Source organism: Oryctolagus cuniculus, chromosome 1, assembly GCF_051225735.1.
Source record: "Oryctolagus cuniculus isolate XC-2025 breed Fujian yellow rabbit chromosome 1, ASM5122573v1, whole genome shotgun sequence".
In the NCBI taxonomy this organism is placed as follows: domain Eukaryota; kingdom Metazoa; phylum Chordata; class Mammalia; order Lagomorpha; family Leporidae; genus Oryctolagus; species Oryctolagus cuniculus.
In genome coordinates, this window is record NC_142867.1 from 235,389 (window position 1) to 261,775 (window position 26,387).

General features: G+C 65.5%; 1 protein-coding gene and 1 long non-coding RNA gene across 3 annotated transcripts; one reads left to right on the plus strand and one right to left on the minus strand.

Annotated features, from left to right (window-relative positions):
• Window positions 1-1,044: 1,044 nt before the first annotated feature.
• Window positions 1,045-2,362, minus strand: LOC127486741 (uncharacterized). The gene is made up of 2 exons (XR_007913343.3): window positions 2,225-2,362; window positions 1,045-1,778 (listed from the first exon to the last, which is right to left on the minus strand). It is a non-coding gene; the product is annotated as an uncharacterized LOC127486741 (long non-coding RNA).
• Window positions 2,363-5,293: 2,931 nt separating this feature from the next.
• On the plus strand, window positions 5,294-26,288 carry PHRF1 (PHD and ring finger domains 1). Of its 2 annotated transcripts, none has more exons than XM_070054068.2 (18): window positions 5,294-5,639; window positions 7,692-7,789; window positions 8,243-8,371; window positions 9,161-9,366; window positions 11,492-11,575; window positions 13,011-13,129; window positions 15,372-15,475; window positions 15,727-15,902; window positions 16,537-16,666; window positions 17,392-17,495; window positions 21,006-21,187; window positions 21,327-21,446; window positions 21,914-22,068; window positions 22,565-25,111; window positions 25,221-25,375; window positions 25,462-25,719; window positions 25,859-25,987; window positions 26,053-26,288. In XM_070054068.2, the coding sequence occupies exons 2-18, from the start codon at window positions 7,714-7,716 to the stop codon at window positions 26,194-26,196; spliced, it is 4,818 nt and encodes a 1,605-aa protein (XP_069910169.2). In that variant the 5' UTR covers window positions 5,294-5,639; window positions 7,692-7,713; the 3' UTR covers window positions 26,197-26,288. The 2 variants fall into 2 exon arrangements, with proteins under 2 accessions (XP_069910169.2, XP_069910212.2); XM_070054111.2 differs by having other exon boundaries at window positions 21,330-21,446.
• Window positions 26,289-26,387: the final 99 nt, after the last annotated feature.

The following is a 26,387-nucleotide window of genomic DNA, read 5'->3' on the forward strand; positions in this document are numbered from 1 at the left end:
CTGCTGACCCTGTCCTGGGTTTCTCTCCCACCCAGCCTGCACCCCGCTAGCACCAGGAAGTGACAGCAGGACGAGCCAGACCCGCCTGTCAGGTTTACTGTGTCTCCCAGAGGCCTCGTGGGGGCGGGCCCAGGGCTCCCGGGAGCTGCCACTGGGGAGCTTTGCCAGCCCCAGGGAGGGGGTGGGCAGAGGGGAAGCTTCCCCCCGGGGGTGGGCATGGGGCCTCGCTGCAGTCGGGCAGAGAAGCAGCCACAGTGCAGGCCTACCCCTGCCTGCCCCTCAGGTGGGCTGCGGCCGCCCTGGGAGGTCTGTGTGTTCAGCAGAACCTGGCGGGGCCGCTGGTCTGGGCTCAGCAGTACTGGGGTAGTGGACGGGGACACCCTGGGTCACAGGGTCTGCGAGGACGGCAATCTTGGAACGCCCTAGCCTTCTCCTGGTGCGCCCTCTTCCTCTGGGGCAGACCGCGTAGAAGTCCTGCGCGTGAACAGGAGGGAGCCACCTGGGGGAGCCGGGCAGCAGGAGGAGGGGGGAGGCCAGAACCCCTGGCCGACCCCGCTACCGAAGTACTGGTGCCGGAGCCGGCTGCTTCCTGTTGCCGGGAGGGCCTTGGGAGCTGCACCTGCCTGACCTACGGCCCTAGAGAGAGGGCCGAGCAAAGGGTCACCCGGGAGGGAACCCGGATGCAAAGGCCAGTGGCGTTGTGCCCTGGGAGTGAGGGCTGGCACCCCGCCCATGCTCAGAGTCAGGTGCACCTCTGGGCAGCGGTACCGTGTCCCGTCCTGGGCTCATCTTCCAAAAGCCAAGCCCTCAGGCCAGCAGGAGGGATACCAGGTGGTGTCCAGCGGCCACCCCACGCAGGCCCAGGGCTCATGAGCACCCCCTCAGGTTCTCTGTGCCCCCAGAGTGGGTCCCCCTGTGTGTGTCTGCAAGGATCCCTGTGTCTCAGGGGCCTGTGCGTGCTCTGGGTCGGGGGACAGGCAGAGCCTTCCTCTTGGGTGGGGGCTGTTCCTGGTGGACGAAATCCCACACCCCTGAGAGGCGGCAAACCTGTGAATTGCAGTTTACTTTTGAGTTTACATCGCACAGCGGGGTGTAAGCTGCTACAGTGGGGTGGGGGGCAAGCCTCCCACTCCCCCAACAAACGTCCAGTCTGCGGCCCGGCAGGACCACAGCCAGGCCTCTCCCATGTGATGCAGAGGTGTCAGCAGGAGGCACACGGTCACTGCCACCCTCCCCTGCCCGGGAGGGTGCAGCCAGAGTGCAGAGCCAGCTGTGCCGGCGCCCCGCTGGCCTCTGCATGCCCGCCCACGCCCAGCACACCCGGGTTTCCCGAGGGTCACCCACGGTGAGTCACTGCCCGGCAGCATGTCGGCTCTGCAGACTCTCGCCCGGAGCCCGCACGCAGCCTCCGCTCCCCTGTGGGCCCTGGCCCGTGCCAAGCCCGCTGGGCCCCTCCAGGGCCAGTGCAAGTCGGTGTAAAGCCTGCACCAAGCCTGCCTCTCCCTGGTGCCACACTCCAGCCAGGAGAGAGGACACGGCCCTGCCACAGGCATCCTGGCCCCACAGAACTGGACGCCGCTGTGGACTGACTCCTCCAGGATTTCAAGGCGGCCCAGGGACGTGGGCAGAGCTGGCCTCTGGGAGGCATGGCCTGTGCTGAGCCAGGGCTGTCGCTGTCTTCTGTGAGAAGTCCTGGGGGCTGACCCAGGGGCTGGTTCCGCTGGCTGATGATCACAACACTAGGGCTGCCCTGGGCTTGGTGACTTCGGGGAGGCTCCCTGGAACACAAGGAAAAGGAAGTTCCCTCCGGGAGGGCGTCTGCCCCAACCTCAGTGTCCCAGTGGAGCAGGGAGTCCCCCAGTGCCTCCCTCCCCTCCAGCCGCCAGGCCCTGCCCATCTCAGATGGACAGACGTGGTCCACAGGGGCCCCCTCCCTGAGGCAGCCCTCCTGCCCCCCCAAGCCCGGGTCACAGAGGGGCCAAGGGGTTCGCGCTGCCCAGGGGCAGATCAGCCGCTGTCACACGCACAGTGGGTCCGGAGCAGCGCAGTGTGCGGTTGGCAGTGGCTGCCCTGCGCCTGGAGGGACGGCCCCCATGCCCGTCCCCTGCAACCCGGGCGCTGGAGCCCCACCGTCCTTGCCCAGCCCGACCCCCCACACCCCCCGCGGGAGGGCGGCCTCCAAGGAGCGACCCCGCCCGCCAGCCTGGGCCCCCTCAGGCGTCACCTGCGATCCGGCGCGGGACCGAAGCCGGCTCCGGACCAACTTCGGGGGCGGCCGCGGCCACCCTCGCGCCCCCGGCCGGCCCCGGCCCGGGCCCCGCCGCCCCGCCCCGTATGCAAACGAGGCGTTCCCGCAGCCAATGGCCGGCCGCGCTGGGCCCGCCCTGCCGCGCCCCAGCCAGTGGGCGCGAAGGGGGCGCGGGGCGCCCCGCCCACCGCCGCGCAGCCCTGGGCGGGCGAGGCCGGCGCGTTCCTTTCTGCACGTCGGCCTGGGGCGGGGCGCACCTGCCGGGCGGGGCCTGCGGGTGGCGGCGCCCCCAGCTCCTGTGGCCGCGGATGGTGCGGGCCCGCGGGCTCGGCGACCTGCCCGGCCGGGGCGCAGGGCCCGGGACTGGCCCCGCGCGACGCGACGACCCCAGGCGGCGGGAAGCCGTCCCCCGCCAACTCGGTCCCCGGGGACCGCCCTCGTCCCTGAGCTCCCGGCGCACGTAGCCGGGCCACGACCTGGGAGGGGCCTGGACGCGCCCGCACTCGGCGCCTTCGGGACGCACGTCCCGCGCGCACCGTCCCCCCTCCCCCCACGTCGGCCTCGGAGCCCAGCCAGACGCCCGGGTGGGTCTGGCTTCGACTGGGGGCTCCGGCTCCGAGCGGTTTGCCTTGCGTCCCCCGCGAGCTGGCCCTGGGGACTGTGGGTCCCTCCCGTGGGGCCTGTGGCCGCGGAAACCTGGGGAGTCCTAGTCTGGACTTGGTGGGCACGCGGGGCGCGAATGGAGTCACGGGCTCTGGGTGGGGCTGGAGGTGGCAGCCGCCGTCCCCACGACGTGCCCAGCCCGCTCCCCTCCATGCCTGGGTGGCCCTGATGGGACAGGAAAGGGCCCGCTGCCCTGCTCTGTGCACCACCTCCCTGAAACCAGCCAGCTCCCAGCCCCCTGCCCTTGGCTGTGTTCCACTGCCCTTAAACCCTCCACCTGCTGCTTGTCCCCTGCCCCAGGGGCCTGCGTGGGCTGGAGCTGGCCAGCTGCCACAAGTACAGCTCCCAGGCCTCCGACCCAGCTGGGCAGAGCTTGAACGTGGCGGCCGGGGTTCAAGTGCAGAGCTTGAACGTGGCGGCCGGGGTTCAAGTGCAGAGCTGCCGGGAGCTGGCCGGGTTCTGCCGTGGATCAGAAGCGAGGGGTGCCCCTCCCAGGCAGCACGGTGGGAGAGCCCTTCTACCCCTCGGTGGTGGAGTTTGCCTGTATCTTGATTTCCACTTTACTGGGGAAAACTTGCAGGTGTGATTGAGTGATGGATCTGGAGTGAGCTCAGCCCAGACCTGTGTGTGGGCCCTAACTAAACGCAGTGGGCACTGCAGACCCTCGGGCGTGGAGCCCTGTAGTCACAGGCTGGGAGAGGCAGGACGGACCCTCCCCAGGGCCCCTACGGGAGCCCAGCCCAGCAGACCCGTTGCCACACCCACTCTGGGAGAGGGAGTCCTGGGCTTCTGGTCGCTTGTTGCTGCAGCCAGGGGGCATTCTGCAGCCGGACACACAGCCCAGCCCCGCCCCCAGCCCTGGGAGCCCCCTCCCTTATTCTGACCGCAGGTCCTGCCCCAGCATCCACCTGGCTCTGAAGGCCCCTGCTGCTGGGAGGGGCAGGCACAGGGGGTTGGGCCGGGCCCTCTGGGAGAGGCTGGCCTGGGCTGGCCAGACCAGAGGGCGGTCCCTGCCAAGCCTTAGCACCCAGGCATGCCAGGAGCAAGCAAGCTGTGTGTGCCTGCCAAACCAGGAATCCAGCAGGGGCCTTAGGGTGCAGGTCTAAATGGGGGGGGGGGTGCGCAGAGGGCAGCCATGTGCGTGAGTAGCTGTGGCCATCAGTGGCTGGGGGGTACAGATCCGTGCCTATATGCTCAGGGGGCACCCGCTGTGCCAAGCCCGGACCCAGCCTGGCTCTGGGCAGCCCTGTGGGGACCCTGCCCCCTCCGTAAGGGACGCATACCATGTCTGTGACCATGACTTCTTCCCCGACCCAGGAGCAGCTGTAGAGGGAGTAGGGAACGCTTGGCCCCTCTCTGTAGTCACCCCAGATTACCCAGGGGGGCCCTGAGTCCAGGGACCAGCTCCTTCCTGGGAGCCGCCGTGAAACATCTGGAGGTCCCCCCCCCAATTCTCACAGCCTCCCGGGGACCAGCACAGCAGAGCTGCAGCCCAGGGCACAGGGCAGGGCAGCATGCGTGATGCCTGTGCTGTCTGACCCCATTCGGACTCCAGCCCACCAGCCCACCAGCCCACCAGCAGGACAGGGGCCGCCCAGTGTCCCCCAGCAGGACAGGGGCCGGCCAGCGTCCCCCAGCAGGACAGGGGCCGGCCAGCATCCCCCAGGACAGGGGCCGGCCAGCGTCCCCCGGCTCCAGAGCTGTCAGCACACTCTTCCCTCTCTCCGGTAACTCCCCTTCCCCGCTCCTCCCCTCCCCCGCTGTCTGCACTGGCTCTGGCCCACGCCTGCCCCCGGAGCTGCTGTCCCAGAGCCACCGTGGCCCCCACCTTGCTGCTCCCAAGCCCCTTCCTGATGCACCTGCTCGCTTCCCCGGTTCTCCCCCAGCACCCACTCCTCCTTCTTGGTCTCCTTCGCAGACTCCAGGGGTCTGGAGTTCCAGCACTGGTCCCCAGCGCCCCCCACGAACCCCGATCACTGCTAACTCCAGGGCACCCTCCACGTCTGCCGAGGGACCCAGGCGGTCCCCGAAGTTCTCCCCTCCGCTCTTTCTCCAAAATTGGCCCCATCCTGGCCCTCCCAAGGCCCACGCCGCAGTGGCCCCAGCACGGGGCCGCTCTGAGGGCAGGACCTGCCCAGACCCCGGGCAGAGCCTGCCTGCGCTGGACTCCGTCCGGTCTCCTGACCCCTGCCCCGCCCTGTCACCCCGTAGTTCGGCTGCTGACAGTTTACTCTGTGTCCCCCTGCGCGCGCTCCCTGATCGGATGCAGGGAGCAGGCCGCCCGCCGCCGCCGAGCCAGCGGGCCGGGCCGTCCGCGTCCGAGGGCCCCCGGCGGGCGGGGGCGTGGCCGGGGGGCGTGGCCGGGGCGTGGCTCCGGCGGGCGGGCGTCCGGCGGGAGCTCTGAGGGGGCGCTGGTCTCCCTGGACCGCAGGCCGGGATCCAGCCGCATTTCTGAGGCGAAAGGGCTGTCCCCGCGCCTCGACGCCCCCGACCGCGGGGCGCGGCGCCGCCTCCGCGTCAGACCTTTCTTCCCGCCCCAGCCTCGGTGGTTCCCGCCAACGGGCGGGGCGGAGGGCCCCGGAAGCCGGCACAACGAGCACTTCCGGGTCGGGGAGCGCGCGGCGGCGGCGGCGGCGGCGGCGGCCGAGTGGCGACCGGGCCTAGTCGCGCCTCTCGCTCGGGCGGCGGCGGCCAGCGCTGGAGCGGCCGCGACTTGCGAGGTTCCTGGGTAGGTGCGGCGGCCGGGCGGCCCTCGGGTCGCGGCGGCGCCGGGCGGCCGCGGGCGTCGCGACGCTTTGTGTGCGGCCTGCCCGGCGCGGCGAGGCCTGCGCGGCGGCGGGTGATAGGCCCGGGCGGGCGGCGCGGGGAGACCTCGCGCGCAGCCCGGGGGGCCGTCGTCGCGGCGGCGCGGCCCCTGGGTGGGCGGGGGGGTGCGGGGCTGGCCGCGCCCCGGGGCCGGGCTGGCGGGGACGTGGCGGGAGCCTCTGGCCACGCCGTTTCCCGCTCCCGGCCGGCCGCGCGCGCGGGCTGCACCCCTTGCGGGCTGCACGGCGTTGCGGGGAGCGGGCTCGGCCGTCCGGGCTGCGCAGACGGGAGGAGCGGGGCGAGCGGCGCCGAGCGGGCGGCGGGCCCGGGTCCCGGGCGCTGCTCGGAGGTTGCGCGCGTGTCTGGTCGCAGCAGCGGCGGGGTGGTGGCCGGCTCCGAGCGCCGCGTGTTGGCTGCTGGCCACCTGGCCGGGCGCTGGGGCTGGCCCGAGGCTGGGCCCGGGCCCTGGCGTCCCTTCCCCCTGCGGCGGCGGCTGTTGACTCGGAGTAACAGTAGGGGGCTCCCTGCCGCGCCGCGCGGTGCCCGGCGGCTCGGGGTTCGTCACAGCCCCGTGTGACCTTGCTGGGCCCCCGAGTTTCTGCCGAAGTCGGCGTTCGCGATCGCGAGGTGTGGTGTAGGCTGGCGCGGGCGGGGGGGGCGGCGCCGGGGCTCTGGCCGGGTCCTGGCGCAGGCGCGCCGCCGGCCTCGTTTACTCCTGGTGGCTCGGCTCCCCGAGTCGGAGAAGGGAAATGCCCTCAGCCCCCCAAATCTGAGGGCTCCGCAGCCCCTCCCCTGAGCAGGCCGGGGCCGCGCTTTGCTCAGAAAAAGCTGAGGGCCCCCGGCCCGGCCGTGGGGGCTCCCAGGAGCCACGGAGTTCCTGGGGGCCCCAGTGGTGGTCTCGTCCTGGGTGCTGGCTCCTGGAGGCTGCTCCAGGCGCTGGCACTTGGCCCCTGTCCCGCTGAGGGCACAGGGAGGCCTGTGCCGCGGGGGTCCCGTGGGGCTCGGCCACCCGCCCAGGTCCCAGACCCCATCACTGCCCTGCTGACCCTTTGGCAGCTCTCCGAGGCAGAGGAGCCGGCGGCCACGTGCTGTGGCTTTGACCTTGTGGGGCGCACCCCGGCCAGGCCCCAGGACTCCACAGCTCTGCCCCCTGCGTGGTCTCCAGAGCTCCCTGCTGGATGCTGGAGTGTGTTTGCCTCCCTCGGCTGTGGCACTCCAGGGCGGGGAGCAGGCGGCCAGAGATGGGCAGATCCTCTTAGAGGACTGCTGGTTCTCCCCTCTGTGCCGCCTGGATGGGCTGCGCCCGTCGCCTGCCGCAGAGCAGCAGGTGTGCAGACCCCGTGCGGTGGGGCACCCGCAGCCAGCAGGGGCAGCACCTCTGTGTCAGGAGGCGACACTGGAGCCCTCGAGCTGGCCTGAGCCCAGCGCTGCCTGCCAGGGGTGGGACCCCGAGCCAGAGCTTCCCCTCCGCGTCTGACCCAGTGACAGGCTCGTGTCCTGACCCCTTGGCGAGCAGAGCTCCCTTCAGGGCCACCTGGGAGAGGAGGTACACAGCATCCACGGGACGGGGACCAAGGCTCGGACTGGCCTGCAGCTGGGACCTGGTGCAGCGGGAGGGCTGGGCCCGGGGCGGTGCTGGGCTGCTCCTGTCGGTGTCCCCTGTTCGGACTGGCCGTGCAGAGCAGGCAGGTCAGAGCCCCAGTGCGGTGGGCTTGGCCCCTGCCTCCCTGCTGTGCACCCGGGGGATTGGGCGGAACCTCAGGTGTGTTGGTCAGGCGAGTGGAGGCCAGGCCGGCCGGCCCCGGCGCAGAGCGGTGTGCCGGGGAGGTGTGGCCGTGTGGCGTGACAGAGCCGTGTGCCGAGGGCCAGGACTGCTCTGCCCTCAGCTCTGGGTGGGTTCTGCTCCTCGAGTGCTGCCGTTCAAGGGGGCTTTGCAGCTGGCAGCTTGGGGCTTACCTGGCTCGGTTCCCTTCAGAGCTGGACTCCAATGTACAGCGATGGATGACGACTCCCTGGATGAGCTCGCGACCCGGAGCCCAGGGCCAGACGGATGCCCGCCGGCCAGCGACACTGGTGAGCCCCCACACAGGGGAGGGCAGTCTCCCAGAGCTCGTCTGTCTGTCCATTTTCAACTTCTGTTCCCTAGAAAACTGATTTTGGGTTGCGGAGTAGTGCATAGCTTCCTTTTTGTTCTCACACGAGCTACATAGAGTGAAAGGAGGCAGCTCTTCCTATCACTGCTCCCTCCCCCACACCTGGGGCAGGTGCCCCCCCACACACACACCTGGGGCAGGGGCCCCCCCCACACACACCTGGGGCAGGTGCCCCCCCTCCCAGCTGGGGCAGGGGCCCCCCACACACACACCTGGGGCAGGTGCCCCCCCCACAGCTGGGGCAGGTGCCCCCCCCCACACACCTGGGGCAGGGGCCCTGCTGAACACAAGCCTGCGTGTGCAGAGCGGCCCGGCTGCGCTGTGGCCTTGGCTCTGACGTGGCCCTGGCCTGTTTCTCCCTGGCGTCTGGCAGAAGGCAGCGGTGGCAGCAGCGAGGGCTCCGAGGACGACACAGGCAGCGAGCACGGGGACAGCAGTGGCAGAGAGGATGAGGCAGGGGCCTCTGAGGAGGAAGAGGACGAAGACCTGGGAGACAGATACGGTGAGATGGCGGTGTTCGGCTGGGCCTGTCTGCCCCTTGCTTGGGGTGGTCCCGCGCGTGTTTGGTGGAGGGAGGGGTTCCTAGGGCCTCCCCAGCTGCACTAGACGCCTTCCTCATGTCACTTGGGGCCACCATCCTGCAGAGCTTCCGAAGCTTTGCTCTGGCCGCCACAGCTCTGCGTGGAGTTGGCTGGCCCCACACTGGCCGGTTTCCTGTCGTGGGACCATCCGGCAGCCGGGTGCTTTTTTCTGGACCTGCGGGACGCTCACAAGTGGCTGAAGGAAATCTCTTGATGGGGTCGGGCCAGCCTGGGGTGGTCCCTGTTGCCGGGTAACAGAGCCCTGGAGTGACATCCCAGCACCCTGGTGCAGCCAGGAGTCACGGCCACCTCTCTGCATTTGCCTGTGGATCCTTCTTGGTGCTTTTGGGTGCGGTGTGGGGGAGGGTGGCCATGCTAGGAACCTGCTCTGCACACCTGGGAGGAACAGGAGCCAGAGACGTGCGTCCTGCCTGGCTGTTGGTGCGGAGGGGACCTGTGCTGGCCCCCGGAGTCCTGACCTTGCTCCCGGGCTCAGGTTTGAGGGCCTGGTGTACTGCCCAGCCAAGGTCCCTGTTCCCGTGTCTTGGCAGGGAGGTCGGCTCGGGGTCAGAGCGCAGCCCTGCAGGTGCACAGTGTGCTTTGTGCCCACCAGGGCCCAGGCTCCTGAGCCCCGCACAGGGCTGGGAGCTCTGGGGCCGTCCACGTGGGCACTCCTGTCTGCGTGGGCTGTGACGTGTCTTCTTTTCAAGGTTCCGAAGACTCCGAGGAAGATGCGGAAGCCGTAGTGGCTGTAGTGGATGCTCAGGGGAAGTTGGAAGCCAGCGGCGCGTTCAATTCAGACGATGACGCGGAGAGTTGCCCGATTTGTCTCAATGTGTTCAGAGACCAGGCTGTGGGGACGCCAGAGAACTGTGCCCATTACTTCTGCCTGGACTGCATCGTCGAGTGGTCCAAGGTAAGATGGCCCCCACGGTGGTTCTCGGCCTCCAGGGAGCCGTGGGCGTCCAGGGCCACCCTGTGCCGCAGGCTGTCAGGTGAGTGTGGTGTGTCGGGTGACGAGGCACAGGAGCACACGGAGAAGGCACCGCTCTGTGCCGGCCGCGGCGGCCATCGGAGGGTGAACCAACGGCAAAGGAAGACCTTTCTCTCTGTCACTCACTGTCCACTCTGCCTGTCAAAAAAAAAAAAAAAAGATCATGTTTTTGTTAAAGATTTATTTGTTTGAAAGGCAGAGTAGCAGAGGCAGAGAGAGAGAGGTGTCTTCACCCACTGGTTCATTCCCTAAATGGCCACAAATGCCAGAGCTGGGCCAATCTGGAGCCAGGAGCTGCCTCTGGGTCTCCCACGTGGGTGCAGGGGCCCAAGCACTTGGGCCATTTACTGCTTTCCCAGGCACACAGGCACGGAGCTGGATTGGAAGCAGAGCAGCTGGGACTTGAACCGGTGCCATCTGGGATTCCAGCGCTGCAGATGGCGGCCTTAACTGCTATGCCACGGCACCAACCCACTCAAGATCGTTTGTAAAGTGGGGAAAACACAGGGGGGCATCGTGGCTCAGTGAGCTAAGCCGCCGCTCGGGGTGCCAGCATCCCCTTTGGGTGCTGGTTCGAGCCCAGCTGCTCCGCCTTCGGGTCAGCTCCCTGCTCACGTGCTGGGAAGACAGGAGGTGACGCCTGAAGTGCTCGGGCCCCTGCACCCACGTGGAGACCCAGACGGAGTTCCAGGCTCCTGGCCTTGGTCGAGCCCTGCCCTGGCTGTTGTGGACGTGTGGGGAATGAGCGAGCGGATGGAAGATTCTCTCTCTCTCTCTCTCTCGTGCTGCCTTTCAAATACATCTCTTAAAAAGGAAAGACAAAAGGAAGATTTTTCACGTTAAGGTTCACAACTGCTGAATGTTAAGATCAAACTAGAATCAGGCTGAGAGCAGACCCAGTCCCAGGAGTGTGCTGGGAACAGCCTGTGAGCAGGTGGGGTGGGGCTCTCCCGTGAACACGTCCTGCCGGGGTGCCGTGGGCTGCGAGCACGGGGAGGTGCCTGCCAGACGGCTCAGGTGAGAGGCGGCCGTGCGTGTGCCCTAGGCTTTAAGGGGACGGTGCCTGTGAAGTCGCCCTGCAGTCCCGGGTGTTTCCCGAGACCCAGCCCAGGTGGGCCGCTGCGAGCAGTGCCTGGCTGGCTCAGCTTCTGGGAGGGAAGAGGCCCCCCAGCCTGCAGGGTGGGGCAGGCGGAGTGGAGTGCACTGCTGGGAGGCAGGCAGGGCTCGTGGAAACTCCTACAAGATGTCTGTGTCATGTGAGGTGGACAAGAGGCCCTGGAAGTCACTGGAGGCGCAGCGGCTTCGCGGGAGCGCGGCACTCGGGAAGGGCGCCCGGGTGGCCGGGGTCGGGAGTCCTGGGAAGCCCCAGTGCATCCTTCCTGCTTCCTCTCTTCTCCCTGCCGAGACTGCCGTGCTGCAGGGCAGAGCCACGCTGGGCCCTGGCCCCCTGTGCAGGACCCGGCACACACGGCGGGAAGGGAGGTCTCTGCCTTCAGCGTTTCTCCTTTTCTTTTCTTTTCTTTTCTTTTCTTTTCTTTTCTTTTCTTTTCTTTTCTTTTCTTTTCTTTCTTTCTTTCTTTCTTTCTGCCTTCAGCGTTTCTCCTTTTCTTTTCTTTTCTTTTCTTTTCTTTCTTTCTTTCTTTCTTTCTTTCTTTCTTTCTTTCTTTCTTTTTTTTTTTTTTTTTTTGAAAGAGTTACACAGAGAAGGAGAGGCAGAGAGAGAGAGAGGTGTCTTCTATCCCCTGGTTCACTCCCCAATTGACCCCAACGGCCAGAGCTGTGCCGATCGGAAGCCAGGAGCCAAGAACTTCTTCTGGGTCTCCCATGTGGGTGCAGGGGCCCAAGGACTGGGGCCACCTTCTACTGCCTTCCCAGGCCATAGCAGAGAGCTGGATGGGAAGTGGAGCAGCTGGGACTTGAACCGGTGCCCATGTGGGATGCTGGCACCGCAAGTGGCAGCTTCACCCGCTACGCCAGAGCCGGCCCCGTCTACAGGATTAACAGACGATGATTTGCAGGGTCCTGATCGGATTGTTGTTGCTTACAGAATGCCAATTCCTGTCCCGTTGATCGAACAACGTTCAAGTGCATCTGTATTCGAGCCCAGTTTGGTGGCAAAGTCTTAAAGAAGGTGAGTGTAGGTGCCGGCGCGGAGAAGCCCCGCAGCCCTGTGTGCCGGCCCTGTTTGCAGGGAGTGCTGGCCACCACCCCTCAGGGGCAGACTGCAGCACCCTTGACAGCCTGGGGTGGGCTGTGGGCCCCGGGTGAGACAGGTGGGCAGCTCCTGGCTTCTCTGGAGCCCTAGCGGCTACAGGGGGCCGGAAGAGGGGCACAGAGAGGGGCTCTGGGCGCGTCTGGTTGGCCACCCCTCACTGGTGCTGCAGGAAGACGGCCTCTGTCTTTGTGCACGTGTGTTTGCTGATTCCCCACCTTGGAAGGCAGAGTTAGACAGCAGGGGGAGAGACCTTCCATCTGCTGATTCACACCCTAACGGCCTCAAGCAAGAACGTGAAACTCCATCTGGTGTCTCGCGTGGGTGCAGGGCCCAAGCACGTGGGCCATCTTCCGCTGCTGCTTTCCGAGGTGCACTAGCAGGGAGCTGGATCCAAACTGGAGCAGCCGGGACTCAGATGGTGCCCTTGGGTTACAGCCGCCTAACCCGCTGTGCCGCAGCGCCGGCCTCCCTGCAGAATACAGGAGGCCACGGAGTAGGCAGACGGCTCTCTCAGGTGCGCTCCGTCCTGGAGGCCTGGGTTCTGTGCCGCAGTGTTGGCTTGGTTGTGGTGCGCGGCTCCTTGCCTGTTGGAAAAGGAAAAGGTCTCAGTGACTCCAGATGCAGCCCTGGGAGAGACTCCCCGTCCCCGCCCGGCTCTAGAGAAAAGCTGACCTAGCGACCTGGTTGATGGGTTCCAGAGAAAGAAGGGGCGGTGTTGTGGGTGGGGTCCATGGTGTGTGGGGAGGGGTCCGTGGTGTCAGAGCAGGCACGAGTCAGGGGCTGTGCCTCCAGGAGCAGCAGCAGCCACAGCCTCACTGGTTTGTTTTTGTTTTTGTTTTGTTTTTGACATTTATTTATTTAGTTGAAAGACAGGGTTACACAGAGAGAGGGACGGACAGAGTGGTCTTCCATCCTCTGGTTCACTCCTTACATGGCTACAGTGGCCAGGGCTGGGCCAGGCTGAAGCCAGGAACCTATGTGGGTGTGGGGGCCCAAGGACTGGGGCCACCTTCTACTGCCTTCCCAGGCCATAAGCAGGGAGCTGGATGAGAAGTGGAGCAGCCGGGACTCGAATCAGCGCCCACGTGGGAGCCGTGGGAGCCGTGGGAGCCGTGCTCTGCATCCCAGCCTCAGTCTGAGCTCCTGCGATGTTGAGGGCGTGCGGCCTCCCGCTGCCTCCTGTGCTCCACACCTGCAGGGTCTGCCTGCTGCGTGCTGCTCTGCGGCCTGGCTCCCTGCCCCGGCCACCGTGGGACAGCAGAAGGCGGCTGGCGCAGGGCTCCCTGGCTGTGATGTGAAGTTGCCCGGGTCGTGGGGGGGTCTGGTGCGTGACCAGCACTTGTGCCTTCAGATCCCCGTGGATCGCGCAGAGGCCCTGGAGGAGGAGGAGGAGGACCCGACCTTCTGTGAGGTGTGCGGCAGGAGCGACCGTGAGGACAGGCTTCTGCTCTGCGATGGCTGTGATGCTGGGTGAGGCGCTGCCGGGCCGCGGCCGTGGGGCTGGGCGTGCAGGGCTCCAGGTTGTTGAGTCCCAGAGACTGACAGCTGCCACTCACACTTCCCCTTCTCCAGAAACCACGCACATATCACATCACAAAAAGAGAAGTAGGAGAGGGGCTGTGGGGCTGGCCAGGAGGAGGGTGGGCCGGCGCTGAGGGCTTCCAAGTGGGGCTGGGTGCCTGCGCCGTGCTTGCCAGGGGTGAGTTGCACACAGCTGCGTGGTGGCCAGCGCTGGCCCTGCAGTGCTGTGCGTCCCTGTCGCCTCCTGGGCCTTTGCCGGGATCTGAAGGAATTTCCTGCTGTGAACTTGTGGCCAGAGAGTCAGGGCCTTCCCCTCAGGGCTTGCCTCCCGCGTGTGCTGAAAGGGTCTGGAACCTTCTCCCAGACAAGCAGTCTGTGTCAGGGTTTGGGCACGCAGCCTGGCGCTGGCGTGGGAGGGCCCCCCACACCTGCCTCCTGTGCTTTTGCTGGGGACGGGCCTCTGTCCTCAAGTGGCTGCCTCGTTGGTCTGCTGAGACGCCCTTGTTGCCGGTCACTGGCTGACCGCTCGGCCTGGGCTTTGTCAGCCCTTGTGCTTGGACTCCAGTAGGCGGAGCAGCCTTCCTCCTGTCTCCCGAGTGGGCTCAGCCAGGGCCCCGCAGCTGCCGGCTGTGCTGCTGTTGGTGTGAGCTGGGGGCAGGGCTGACGAGCAGAGCTGGCGACGTGGTCTTGGGGGCTCTGGTCCGAGGGTGGTCAGCCCTCAGAGCTGCTCTCACAGCAGATGAGGCCTTCCGTGCTGACGCTGGCCCTGGAGCCGCCGGGCCTGCGCAGCTGGACACCCCCTGAGGGCATGTGCCGCGGGGCTCGGCCTTGCCAGACGGCAGAGGTGGCTGTGGGCTCGCACCACCGGCTGAACTGCCCTTTACCCTTTACAGGGAGCCTCTGGGTATCACTCTGAACTCCTTCAGTCAGTGTCTTAATTCTGGAAGCTTCTACAGTGACTCTTGGATTTTTACAGCGTTGTGTATAAATTAGTATGTTCATTTTGTGGACTTGAATTATTTAATGGATAAAACCATTCAAGTACAAGGAAATCCTGATGATCCAAAACCATGAAAATTAATATATTCAGTGTGATTTTTTTTATTTGGGGGCAGAGTTACAGGTAGAGGGAGAGACAGGCAGATGCCTTCCATCTGCTGGTTCACTGCTCAGATAGCCACAGCGGAGCCGGGCTGATCTGAAGCCAGGAGCTGCTTCCGGGTCCCCCACGCAGGCGCAGGGGCACAAGTGGACCACTGTCCGCTGCTCCCCCAGGCCGTAAGCAAGGAGCTGGATCAGAGGAAGGCGGCCACGTGGGGCTCAGGACACTGCGCCAGAGCGCCCGCCCCTCATTATTCCTTTTAAAAGGTTTATTGGAAAGGCAGAGAAACTGAGATCTTAAATCTACTAGTTCAGTCCCCAGCTGGCTACAGCAGCCAGAGCTGGGCCAGCCTGAAGCCAGGAACCAGGAGCCACATCTGGGTCTGCTCCATGGGTAGTGGGGCCCGAGCCCTCGTGCTGTCTTCCGCGGTTCCAGCCGGATTGGCAGTGGAGAAGCCGGGACTTGCACCGTCGCTCCCCTATGGGACACGGGTGTCCCGAGTGTGGTTTAACCTGCTGCCACCACACTAGCCCCATACTTGATTTTTGGAGTGGAATTTCAAGTATTCTGACAGACTCCTGTTAGGGGCGCCCCTCTCAGACCACTTCCTGCCAAGCTGGATTGAAACAGTTACAAATAAAACCATAGTTAGGAGATGGGATGGTTTGCAGGTTGGGAGGGTGATTATGGGCGGAAGAACTTCTATAAAAAAGTTGTACTTTTGAAATTTACATTTATTAAATAAAAGTTTTCTATTAAAAAAATAATTTAAAAAACCCATAGTTAGGCAGCATCTGAGTTTGCTTCCTGCAAAAACCAAACCAGACCAAAAACTCTTCCTTAGCCCATAGTGAGGTGCCGGCCTTTGAGTTTCCCAGGACCTCTCTGAGTGGCAGCAGGTGGGTGAGTGGTGGGAGGTCTCAGCAGAGCCCTCACGCAGAGCTCGGGGCTCGCCCCTTTCCCCAGGGCCCCGCCTGCTGTCCTCTCCTCAGGGCACGTCCTGCTGGGGGCCCAGTCTCCAGGCCTCCGCGCAGGGACTGGGAGGGTCCTCTGGCCAGCACGCAGGACTCCTGTCCCTCTGCTCTCCAGGTACCACATGGAGTGTCTGGAGCCCCCTCTCCAGGAAGTGCCGGTGGACGAGTGGTTCTGTCCAGAGTGTGCCGCCCCTGGAGCTGCTGCCGCCCCTGCCGCTGGTGAGGCCCTGCCCTCCCTGTCGCTGCGTCTACACCCCCAGGGTGGACGTCAGGCTCAGGGTTGAGGTGGTGTGGAGCACTTGCAGGTCTTGCCGTTGCACTGCTGCCGGGGGTCATGGACTCTGGGCTTCCAGGCGTCAGGTCCGGAGGGCCTGGCCGGGAAGCCCTCGTCCCTCCCGTTGCCCTGTGGGGGATGGCTGTGCTCTGCCCGCTCGTCTGGCACTGCGACCCAGGGCTTGCTTTCTTCCAAGATGCGGGTATCGTGAGCGAGGAGGAAGTCTCCCTGCTGCTGGCCGACGTGGTGCCCACCACCAGCCGGCTGCGGCCTCGCACAGGCAGGACCCGGGCCATTGCCAGGACAAGGCAGAGTGAGAGAGTGAGAGCGACTGTGAACCGGAATCGCATCTCCACGGCCAGGAGAGTTCAGGTGGGTGGGCTGACCCCGACCCCGGGCCTCCCCTGGCCAGAATGGACTTGGTGGAAGAGCTGGGAGGGATGTGAGCAGGGGAGCAGCATGGCACACCTCGTCACCTCTGCCAGAGACAGCTCAGCAAGCCCAGCGTGGGGCTTTCGCCTCGGAGCCGCAGGGCTGGGAGCTCCTCCCACGTGTGGCAGCCTGAGCCCCGCCCAGCTTGCTGACCACAGGGCCACGGCCGAGCTTGGCTCTTTGTTGTCTCCTGGGTGCCATAAGCCCCATTCTGTGGCTCCTCCCTCAGAGCTGCTGCTCCCACCCTCCCCAGGAGGAGTAGGAGGGGAGGGTGCTTTCTCCCCTGAGGTCAGGTGTCCACCAGTGGGAGGGAAGCCCTGCCCATCACCCACGCCGCCCCGCCTGACCTGGCGCCTGTGTCCAGCACAGCCTTCGGGAGCTGAGCCCGCCTGAGCCTGCTTCTTTGACGCCTTCCCAGCCCCGCTGTCCCCGGGGTGGTCCTGGGCCCAGCTCCCAGGGGAGGAAGGTGGTGCCAGCGCTTGGGCGTTGTTGCTGCTCTGGCTAAGCCCAGTGGGCCTGGTCAGGGCTGTGCCGGGCTGGCAGGGGCACTGACCGACACATCCTTGCTGTGCAGCACGTGCCGAGGCACCTCATGTCCTCTCTGCTGGAGGAGACCATTGAGGCTGTGGCCACTGGTCTGAGCACCGCTGTGTACCAGCGTCCCCTGACACCACGGGCCCCCGCTAAGCGGAGACGGAAAACAGGTAAGCCTGGCGCAGCAGGTGGCCGCCGGCAGCCCTGCCCTGCAGGCCAGGCTTGTGGTCATCCCCGTCCTCCTGCAACGTGATTTTCTCAACCAAATGCGGTCATGCCTTGGCTGCCAGCCCACCCAGGGTTGGCAGTGTTTGGGTAGGAGAAATTGCACCTGTGCTAAGTACGTGGACTGTCTTCCTCGTCTAACAGTGGAGCAGCCAGGTCATGAGCTGGTGCCCCTATGGGATGCCGGCGTTGCAGGCAGTGGCTTTACCTGCTGTGTCACAATGCCAGCCTTTGAAATTTTATTTGTTTTCACTTTATTTGAAAGAGACAAATCTCCCGTCCACTGGTGACTCCCAAATGCCTACAGCAGCTGGGACTGGGCCAGTGGCCAGGTCTCCCACTGAGTGGCAGGGACCCAAGTACTTGAGACACCAGCTGCTGCCTCCCAGGGTGCGCTTGAGCAAGCCGAAGCAGGGCCTCAGCACTCGGGCTCTGGAGGAGTGCGGGGGTCCCAGGTGCTGACATGGCCCCTGCACCACACGCCCACCTCTCCATGCTGTCACCCCGCACGTGCCCGGCAGCTGCTGCCTGCTGGGGCTGTCTGCGTGGACACGGCAGGGGACACCAGTGTGGCCCTCGCCCCTCCCCAGCCCCATCCTCTGTGCTCTCCGGCGGGGGCGGGCAGGGCCCAGCTCGTGGTGAAGCGAGGTCCTCAACGACCTCTTTGTAGGAAGACGGAAGAAAGTGCCCGGGAGAAGGAAGACCCAGTCCCGGCCGTCAGTGCGGAGCAAGAAACGCCAGCACCGCGCGAAGAAGAGAGGGAGGACCACGAAGGTAGAGGGGGCTCCACTGCCACCACGCGTGGTGGTGGTGTGCTGTGCCCGGGATGGACGCGGGGCTGGGGGCTCCACTGCCGCTACGCGTAGTGGTGGTGGTGTGCTGTCCCCGGGATGGACGCGGGGCTGGGGGCTCCACTGCCGCCACGTGTGGTGGTGGTGGTGTGCTGTCCCTGGGATGGACGCGGGGCTGGGGGCTCCACTGCCGCCACGCGTGGTGGTGGTGGTAGTGGTGTGCTGTCCCCGGGATGGACGCGGGGCTGGGGGCTCCACTGCCGCCACGCGTGGTGGTGGTGGTGTGCTGTCCCCGGGATGGACGCGGGGCTGGGGGCTCCACTGCCGCCACGCGTGGTGGTGGTAGTGGTGTGCTGTCCCCGGGATGGACGCGGGGCTGGGGGCTCCACTGCCGCCACGCGTGGTGGTGGTAGTGGTGTGCTGTCCCCGGGATGGACGCGGGGCTGGGGGCTCCACTGCCGCCACGCGTGGTGGTGGTGGTGTGCTGTCCCCGGGATGGACGCGGGGCTGGGGGCTCCACTGCTGCCACGTGTGGTGGTGGTGGTGGTGGTGTGCTGTCCCCGGGATGGACGCGGGGCTGGGGGCTCCACTGCTGCCATGCGTGGTGGTGGTGGTGTGCTGTCCCCGGGATGGACGCGGGGCTGGGGGCTCCACTGCTGCCACGCGTGGTGGTGGTGGTGTACTGTCCCCAGGGTGGACGCGGGGCTGGGGGCTCCACTGCTGCCACGCGTGGTGGTGGTGTGCTTTCCTGGGATAGAGGCAAGGGTGGGGGGCAGCAGGTCAGTGGCACAAATGGCCACTGTGCGGCAGAGATAGGGCTGGGACAAGGTGTGTTCTAGGCCCTTGGAAGCGGTATGTGCTGAACCTCCTGGAACTGCAGCTGGGCTGGAGGCTGAGCTGCCTTCTGTGGTCACAGCTGATCGGGTGCCCGTGACGCTGAGCCTTGGCAAGACTGTGCCTCCCAGCAGAGAGGCCACACAGGCGGGGGTCTGACTGGACACTGCATCCTCAGGCTTGCCCTTGCTGGGCTGTGGGAGTCCTCATCCTGTACCCCGACGGGATCCTGGGGTGCACACCTATAAAGCTGTCACATGCTGGACGTACCCATTGTTCAGGGGGCTTTCAAGACATTATTTTTGGGGCCTGCGTTACGGCGCAATAGGTTAATCCTCCACCTGTGGCGCCGGCATCCCATATGGGTGCCTGTTCTAGACCCGGCTGCTCCACTTCCAATCCAGCTCTCTGCCATGGCCTGGGAAGGCAGTGGAGGATGGCCCAAGTGCTTGGGCCCTGCACCCGCATGCGAGACCTGGAAGAAGCTCCTGGCTTCGAATTGGCACAGCTCCAGCTGTTGCGGCCATTTGGAGAGTGAACCAACGGATGGAAGACCTTTCTGTTTCTCCCTCTCACTGTCTATAACTCTACCTCTCAAATAAATAAAATTTTATTTAAAAAATACTTATTATTTTTAATTTTTTAAGATTATTTATTTGAGAGGCTGAGTCACAAAGAGGTCTTCCATCCACCTTTTCACTCCCCAGTTGGCCACAATGGGGATCCAAAGCCAGGAGTTTCTTCCAGGTCTCTGACATGGGTGCAAGGGACCAAGCACCTGGGGCATCTTCCACTGCTTTCCCAGGCCACAGCAGGGAGCTGGACTGGAGGAGGAGCAGCAAAACCTCAAACCAGCACTCACGAGATGCTGGCACCAAAGGCTAAGCCTTAACCTGCTGCGCCACTGTGCCTGCCCCAAGTTTATTTATTCTGAAAGAGTTACATAGAGGAAGAGAGGTCTTCCATCCAACTAGTTCAGTTCCCAGATAGCCGCAGTAGCCAGTGCTGGGCCAGGCTGAAGTCAGGAGCTTCATCCAGGTCTCCCACGTGGGTGCAGGGCCCAAGCACTTGGGCCATCGTCCACTGCTTTCCCAGGCCATTAGCAGGGAGCTGGATCAGAAGTGGAACAGGACATGAACCAGCGCCCCTATGGGATGCCAGTGTTGTAGGCAGCAGCTTAACCCTCGGCCATGACACCAGCCCCAGTCAGATGTTTGTACCTTTATTTCTTTTCATTTTATCTGAAAGGCAGAGACCGACAAAAAGAGTTCCCGTATCCGCTGGTCCACTTCCCAGTGCCTGCAAGAGCCTGGGCTGAAATCTGAGCGTTGTGTGTGGATGGCAGGTTCCCAGCTACTTGGACCACACCCTGGGGCCTTCCTCCCCTGCTTTCCTCAGGGGGCTGGATGGAAAGTGGAGCAACCAGGACCTGAACTGTCAACCATGCGGGATGCCAGCATCAGAGGCAGTGGCTGGGACCAGTATGCCACAGTGCCAGCCCTGAATTCATGTATTGATTGAGTATTCAGTTGAAAGGCAGAACTACAGAAAGAGATCTCCGTCCTTTGGCTCCCTCCTCAGATGGCTGCGACAGCCAGGGCTGAGCCAGGGCAGCAGCAGGAGCTTGGAGCTCCCCTGGGGTCCCCACACAAGCGGCAGGGGTCCAGGTTCTTGGGCCGTTTCCTGCTGCCTTCCCAGGTGCACCAGCAGGGAGCTGGATTGGAAATGGCGCATCACCGGTGGCAGCCTGGCCTGCTGCACCACCGTGCCGGGTGTGGACTCCTGCTGGTGGGCCTCGTCCTCTCCTGTTGGAGGCAGTGGACACAGGAGCTGGTGTCCGGCTCCTCCCACATCAGAGTCTGCTCTGCTCGCCGGGCTAGCTTGCTGCAGAGCTCACATGGGGGTTGGCACCTGCACCTGGGTGGGAGACCTGCACTTGTTCTGGGCCCCTGGCTGTGGCCTGGCCCAGCTCTAGCCCCAGCTGTTAGGCACTTGCGGTGTTAACCAGCAGATGGGAGCGCTCCCTTTCTGGTTCTGTATCCGTCTCTCTGCCTCTTAGGAAAGAAAGAAAGAAAGAAATTGTAATGATGTTCCAAGCATGCCTTGATATGACAACACGCTTTAGTTGCAGTGGGGTCTTGGGCGTGTGGTCTGATGATTCGTTTAGACAATCCTTGCAGTGAGCAGGGTGTGTGCCCCAGGTGCACTGCTGTCCCAGGTCTGTGGCCACCTGCGTGCACGCTGGGCCCTCAGCCTGATGGGGCCTGGTGATTTGTTGATGTCCCCTCCCTTATCCTCAGGCCCTGGAATTCCAGGATATTTTAGGGTTATCTGCTTCATCCGCCTTGATGTGTTGTTTCTGCCATTCCTTCTGGGGACCACGGTCCAAGCAGCCGGATGATCAGCGAGGGCCGTCTTAGTAACTTGGGACTCGGTTACAGTCAGGACGATGGTTGGAATCCCTGTCTGCCCAGGTGGTTTTTGTGGCCAGCTGTCAGTCACCAGTTGATTTTGTTGTCTGCCTCTGAACACAAAATGCCACCTGGAAATGCTCACGGTTGCCCGCTGGGGACCTGCAGGGACTGGCGGCTTCTGGCCTGTGTGCAGCCTTTGCAGAGCCATCGGCGTCACGTGCTGTCTCTCTCCCACTTCGGTGCAGAAGGAAGTCACCACGCGCTCCCGCATCGCACGGACACTGGGCCTTTGCAGGCCGGCCCGCGGCACCTGCACGCCGGCGCTGGCCAGACCCCTGGAGCCCTCGCTGAGTCTCGTGCCAGCAGACATCGGGGCAGCCCCTCTCTCTGTGTTTGGGGACCCCTACGAGCTGGACCCCTTCGACAGGTGACTGCACAGGGTGACACGTGGGCACACCAAGGCCGCAGACTGTGTATATCGAAGGCTGTGCCGCCAGGGCCAGCACCTGGGTCACCTGGGGTCACCTGGGGTCACCTGTTTCCCTTGGTCCTTGTCTTCCTTCTAGCAGTGAGGAGCCATCTGTGAGTCCCCCATCGCCTCTGAGCGCCAAGAGGAGGGCTCTGTCCCGCTCCGCCCTGCGGTCTCACCAGCCCGTGGCCAGGCCGGTCTCCCTGGGGTCCTCCAGGTATATGGCCACAGAGGCTTCTGGGGGAACCCGGGCGGGGCATGGTGGTCCCAGGGCCAGCCGCCACGTGGGCAGTCTCTGGTCTGAGCACCTCCCTCGGCTCTTAGTGGGAAGCCCTGCAGCCAGTCCCAGGCTGGACAGAGCTGCAGCCACGTGGCCAGAGCTCCCTGCCCCAGCCGTGGGCAAAGCTGCCTGGGCAGGGGCGGCCCCGGGAGCCCCTCAGCACCCTGGGCCAGGTCTCCTCTGTGGCCCCGTAAGGCTCCGGAAGTGTCACGGCGGGTAGCAGTGCTCCTCTTCCTGTCCCCACCTCGGGGAGCTGCTGGGTGCTTTCCTCTGGGAGATACTGGGGGTGGCAGTTGGGGGCACAGGCCAGGCACCCCCACTCCTGGGCACCCATTTCCTGTCAGGCTTGAGGGCCACAGTGCAGAGGCAGTGTTGGCAGGGCCTGCCGGGGTCTGTGCCCACAGGTCACACCTCCCCATCGGCACCGCGGAGCCTGACACAGAGGCGGCACCCACGCCCGACCTCCTGGGGAGCATCCTCTCGGGTCAGAGCCTGCTGATGCTGGACAGCGCTGACGTCCTCATCCACCGGGACGGCTCCCTCAGCGCCAGGACGGCAGGTGCGGCAGGGTCCCCAGAGTCCCAGGCTCGGCCCGAGGGGACAAGTGCTGACGTGCCGCTGGGCGCTGGCACTCAGGATGTCAGTGTCCAGTGTCCTTCACTGGGCAGGCGTCAGGTGCTGATGGCGTTGCCAGTCCCTTGGCGCCTCCTCGCCTGTACTTCTCGGCCACAGCCAGCATGGTCAGGCGTCAGGGTTGAGCCGTCCAGGCCGTCAGCCCTGCCCTGTGTTCTGGCCAGGCAGCCCCTCCGATCACGGCCTACCCTGTTGGGCATCTGGGACACAAGTAACCCTATGAAGCAGGAGAGGGTGTCGGGGCGGCAGTGGCCATTTGTGGCACCGCAGGCTTGGGAGCAGCCCAGACATTCACATGTGCACAGCGCTCTCTGCGCCGGCCGCCGGGTGCACCACGCGGAGCGGGTCTGGTAGAGGTGTGGCGAGCACCCACGCTCCAGCGAGGAGGTAGGAGGTGACTGCCTTGGACTTTTGTTTTTCAGCCCCAGTTTCCTTTCAGCGGAACTCGGCTGGTCCAGCCAGAGCGGAAGGAGGGTCCAGGCCCACAGGCAGCCTGCTGCCCAGACTGCCCTCCTCAGGGGGCCCAGCCCACCACCTCTTAGGAAGCAGGCCACAGAGCCTGGGGTCGAGTGGTCCAAGCCGCCCAGCCCTGCCCTGCACCCCTGTCCACACTGGGCCTCCAGTAGGGCCGGACTCCTCTGCCATCCCTGGGTCAGGGCCTGGCTTGAGACTGACTGGCAGCTCCCGGATTAACGGCTCCAGTAAGCAGGTGTCGGCCCCACCCAAGCCCTCCAGTAGTCATTCTAACTCTACACCCAAAAGCACAGCCCCAGGACATCCCGTGAAGCCAGCCCCCAGGAGAGCCAGCATCGCTGACCTGCCCCGAATACCAAAGATCCGACGGGGCGGCAGTGGCCCCAGCCCCAGCCAGGACTCGGCTCCAGCCCCTGGGCAGAGGGTCGAGCTCCCCAGCGCCTGCATCAGCCGTCTGACAGGGAGGGAGGGCCCCGGGCAGCCAGGGCAGGGCACCCGGGGAGAGGGCGAGCCTGGCAGCAGGGGCCCCCAGGAGCCCAGCTCGCACACGGGCAGCTCCCGGCCCCCCGCCCCCAGCTCCCACTGCAGCCTGCCCCCACTGGGGCCTTCCAGAGGGAAGGGGGTCAGCTCGACCTTCGAGAGCTTCCGGATCAACATTCCCGGGAACACAGCGCAGGCCAGCAGACTCTCCAGCCCTGGCTTCTGCAACACATTCCGGCCGGTGGACAGCAAGGTGCAGAGGAAGGAGAGCCCTTCCCCCCTCTTCTCCATCAAAAAGACAAAGCAGCTCAAGAGCGAGATCTACGACCCGTTTGACCCCACCGGCTCCGACTCGAGCCCCCCCAGCAGCAGCCCCGAGAGCCTGGGCGCCAGCCTCCTGCCCTCCGAGATCACGCGCACCATCTCCATCCGCAGCCCGAAGGCGCCCCCCCTGCAGGCCGTGCGCTGTGTCACCTCCTACACCGTGGAGAAGGTCTTTGAGACGGAGGCCGAGGCCTCCCGTGGGCCATCCTCTGGCACGCTCAGGCTCAGGGGTGCGGGGGCTGCTGAGGAGGAGCCCACGGGGAGCCGGGGTCTCGCCTCCCCGGCCCCTGAGCCCTGGGACGAGGACAGGGGGCCCTGTGACACCTTCTTTGGCTCTGAGGAGCGGACGGTGACCTGTGTGACTGTCCTGGAGCCAGAAGGTCCCCCCAGCCCCGCTGTGCCACAGGAGACCACCCACAGGGTTGTGGAGCTCCGATCCCCGTCACGCTCCCGCTCCCGCTCCCGCTCCAGCTCCCGCGGCAGGAAGAAAACCAAGAGGAAGCGGGTGGCCCGGGAGCACCGGAGGACACGCTCTGGGACCCGCTCTGGCTCCAGGGACAGGAGCTCGCGGTCAGTGTCACCAGCGGCAAGTGAGGACCCCTCCAGGAGGCACCGGGCCAAGGCCAAGAGCCGCAGGTCTTCCAGCGAGCGCTCGAGCAGCCACGAGAGAGCCAAGAGGAAGAAGGCCAAGGTCAGGGGCAAGGACCGCAGGAGAGACTCTTGGGGCCGAGGCCACAGAAGGACCCGGTCACGCTCGGGGAGCCCCGGCAGCTCCTCCTATGAGCACCGTGATGGCAGGAGAAAGAAGCGGCGGCGGTCGGGGTCCAGGTCTCGGGGGCGGGAGTACTCCCCCCCCAGCAGCCTAGAGAGGGGCTGGAGGCATAAGCACCAGCGGGAGAGGAGCCGCGAACGGCCGGAGAGGAAGGACAGTGCTGCCCGGCCGCGGGAGAGGAGGAAGTGGAGGTCACGGTCCCCGAGTGCCGAGCACAGGGGCCGGGAGCCCCCACAGCCACGTTCCCACGAGAAACGGCCCCCAGCCAGGTCTCCAGAGAGGAAAGTGACCGTGCGGGAGGCTTCCCCGGCACCTCCCCCGCAGGAAGACCCCCCAGCTAGGCCAGCAGCCCCGGTGCAGGCGGATGCCACTCCACAGGGCGCTGTGGGCAGCAAGGCCCCTCCGCAGGACACCCCTGTGCTGGACGCGCTTGATGACCTGGACTACGGGGACTCCGTCGAGGCTGGCCACGTCTTCGAGGACTTTTCCAGCGACACTGTCCTGGCCCAGCTGGACGACATGAGCTCACCACCTTCCCCTGAGAGTACCGACTCCTCCCCTGAGCGCGACTTCCCCCCCAGGCCTGTGCAGCCCCCAGCCAGCTGGCCGCCTGACAACAGCCTGGCCATGGCCGTTGCTCAAGGGGAGGCACCGCTGACCCGCGGGGAGGACACGTCCCAGCCTCCGTCCCACGTGGGGGGCCCCCAAGAGCAATCACTTGTGCAGGACACAGCTGGGACCGACGGGGCACAGGACTCCCTGGGTGCAGCCCCCCTGGAGACAGGGGGTGTCCCAGTGGTGGCCGGGCCTGAGCAGGCCTCCCAGACCCCCCTGCTGCGGTCCCGAGCCCTGGTGAAGAGAGTTACCTGGAACCTTCAGGAGCCGGAGAGCAGTGCTGTGGCTGAAGACAGAGCCCCGAGTGAGTAGGGCGTCCCCTGGGGGGCGTGGGCAGACGCCGGGTCCCTGGGGGTGAGGTGGGCAGGGCAGCCTCCGCCTTGTCTCACGGGTCCCTGTGTGTGGTCCCTCAGGGGCCCCACTTCATCGGCCACAGAGACCCCGGGAGGGGGCCTGGGACGTGGAGGACGGGGCCCCTGCCGTGGTGACCGTGGCAGCGTTTCCTGAGCCACCGCCTCCCAGCCACACGTTTGCAGATCCTGTGTTCCTCAGCGGAGACCCCTCTCAGGTGGGTGTGGCATGGGGCGGGGCCCCTGGGTCGCTGGCCGGGGCCGGGTCCTGTTGGGCCCTGCACTCAGCGGGTTTCTCTCCCAGGTTTACAGCCCCTACGTGCCTCCCGCCCTGGCCCAGCCCTCAAGCGTGCTCCCCTGCGTGCCAGCCAGCCAGCCCACCGTCCAGTTTGTCCTGCAAGGGAGCCTGCCCCTTGCGGGCTGTGGGGTGGCACAGAGCCTGGCCCCAGTGCCCACCCTCCTGACCACAGCCTCAGATCCGGCCAGCCAGGCCACCACCAACAACTCGGAGGAGGGGACCGCGTCTCTCAGGCCGGCCCCAGAGAAGACCAAAAAGGAAGAAGTGAGTGCCCCCCCCCCCCGGCTCCGTGCCGTCTGGGAGAAGGTAGATGTGTGGGAGCTGCCCGGCCCTCCCTGGGGCAGGGCGGCGGCGGCCGTGTGGCACCGGCGTGTGGGCCTCACGGCCTGTGTGCTCGCCCTAGTACATGAAGAAGCTGCACATGCAGGAGCGGGCTGTGGAGGAGGTGAAGCTGGCCATCAAGCCCTTCTACCAGAAGAGGGAGGTGACCAAGGAGGAGTACAAGGACATCCTGCGCAAGGCGGTGCAGAAGGTGGGTGCCGGGCCGGGCTGGGGCCAGGGGGGCAGAGGGCACCCGGTGACTGTCCCTTTCCCCAGATCTGCCACAGCAAGAGTGGCGAGATCAACCCCGTGAAGGTGGCCAACCTGGTGAAGGCCTACGTGGACAAGTACCGGCACATGCGCAGGCACCGGAAGGCCGAGGCTGCCGACGAGCCGCCCGCGCAGGGCGCTGAGGCCTGAGGCCCCGGGACGCCAGCACTGGGGCCCGGGGCTGCTCCTGTGGCTCACAGGGACTGGGCTTTTTAACGTGTATATTATAGATACACTGTTTCCACGCGGCTCCTGCCTTGTCTGTGGGACCCCAGTGCTGGGCTGTGGAAGACGCCCCCAGGGAGGCCGCACAGCCACGGCACACTCCCTGCAGGCTGTGC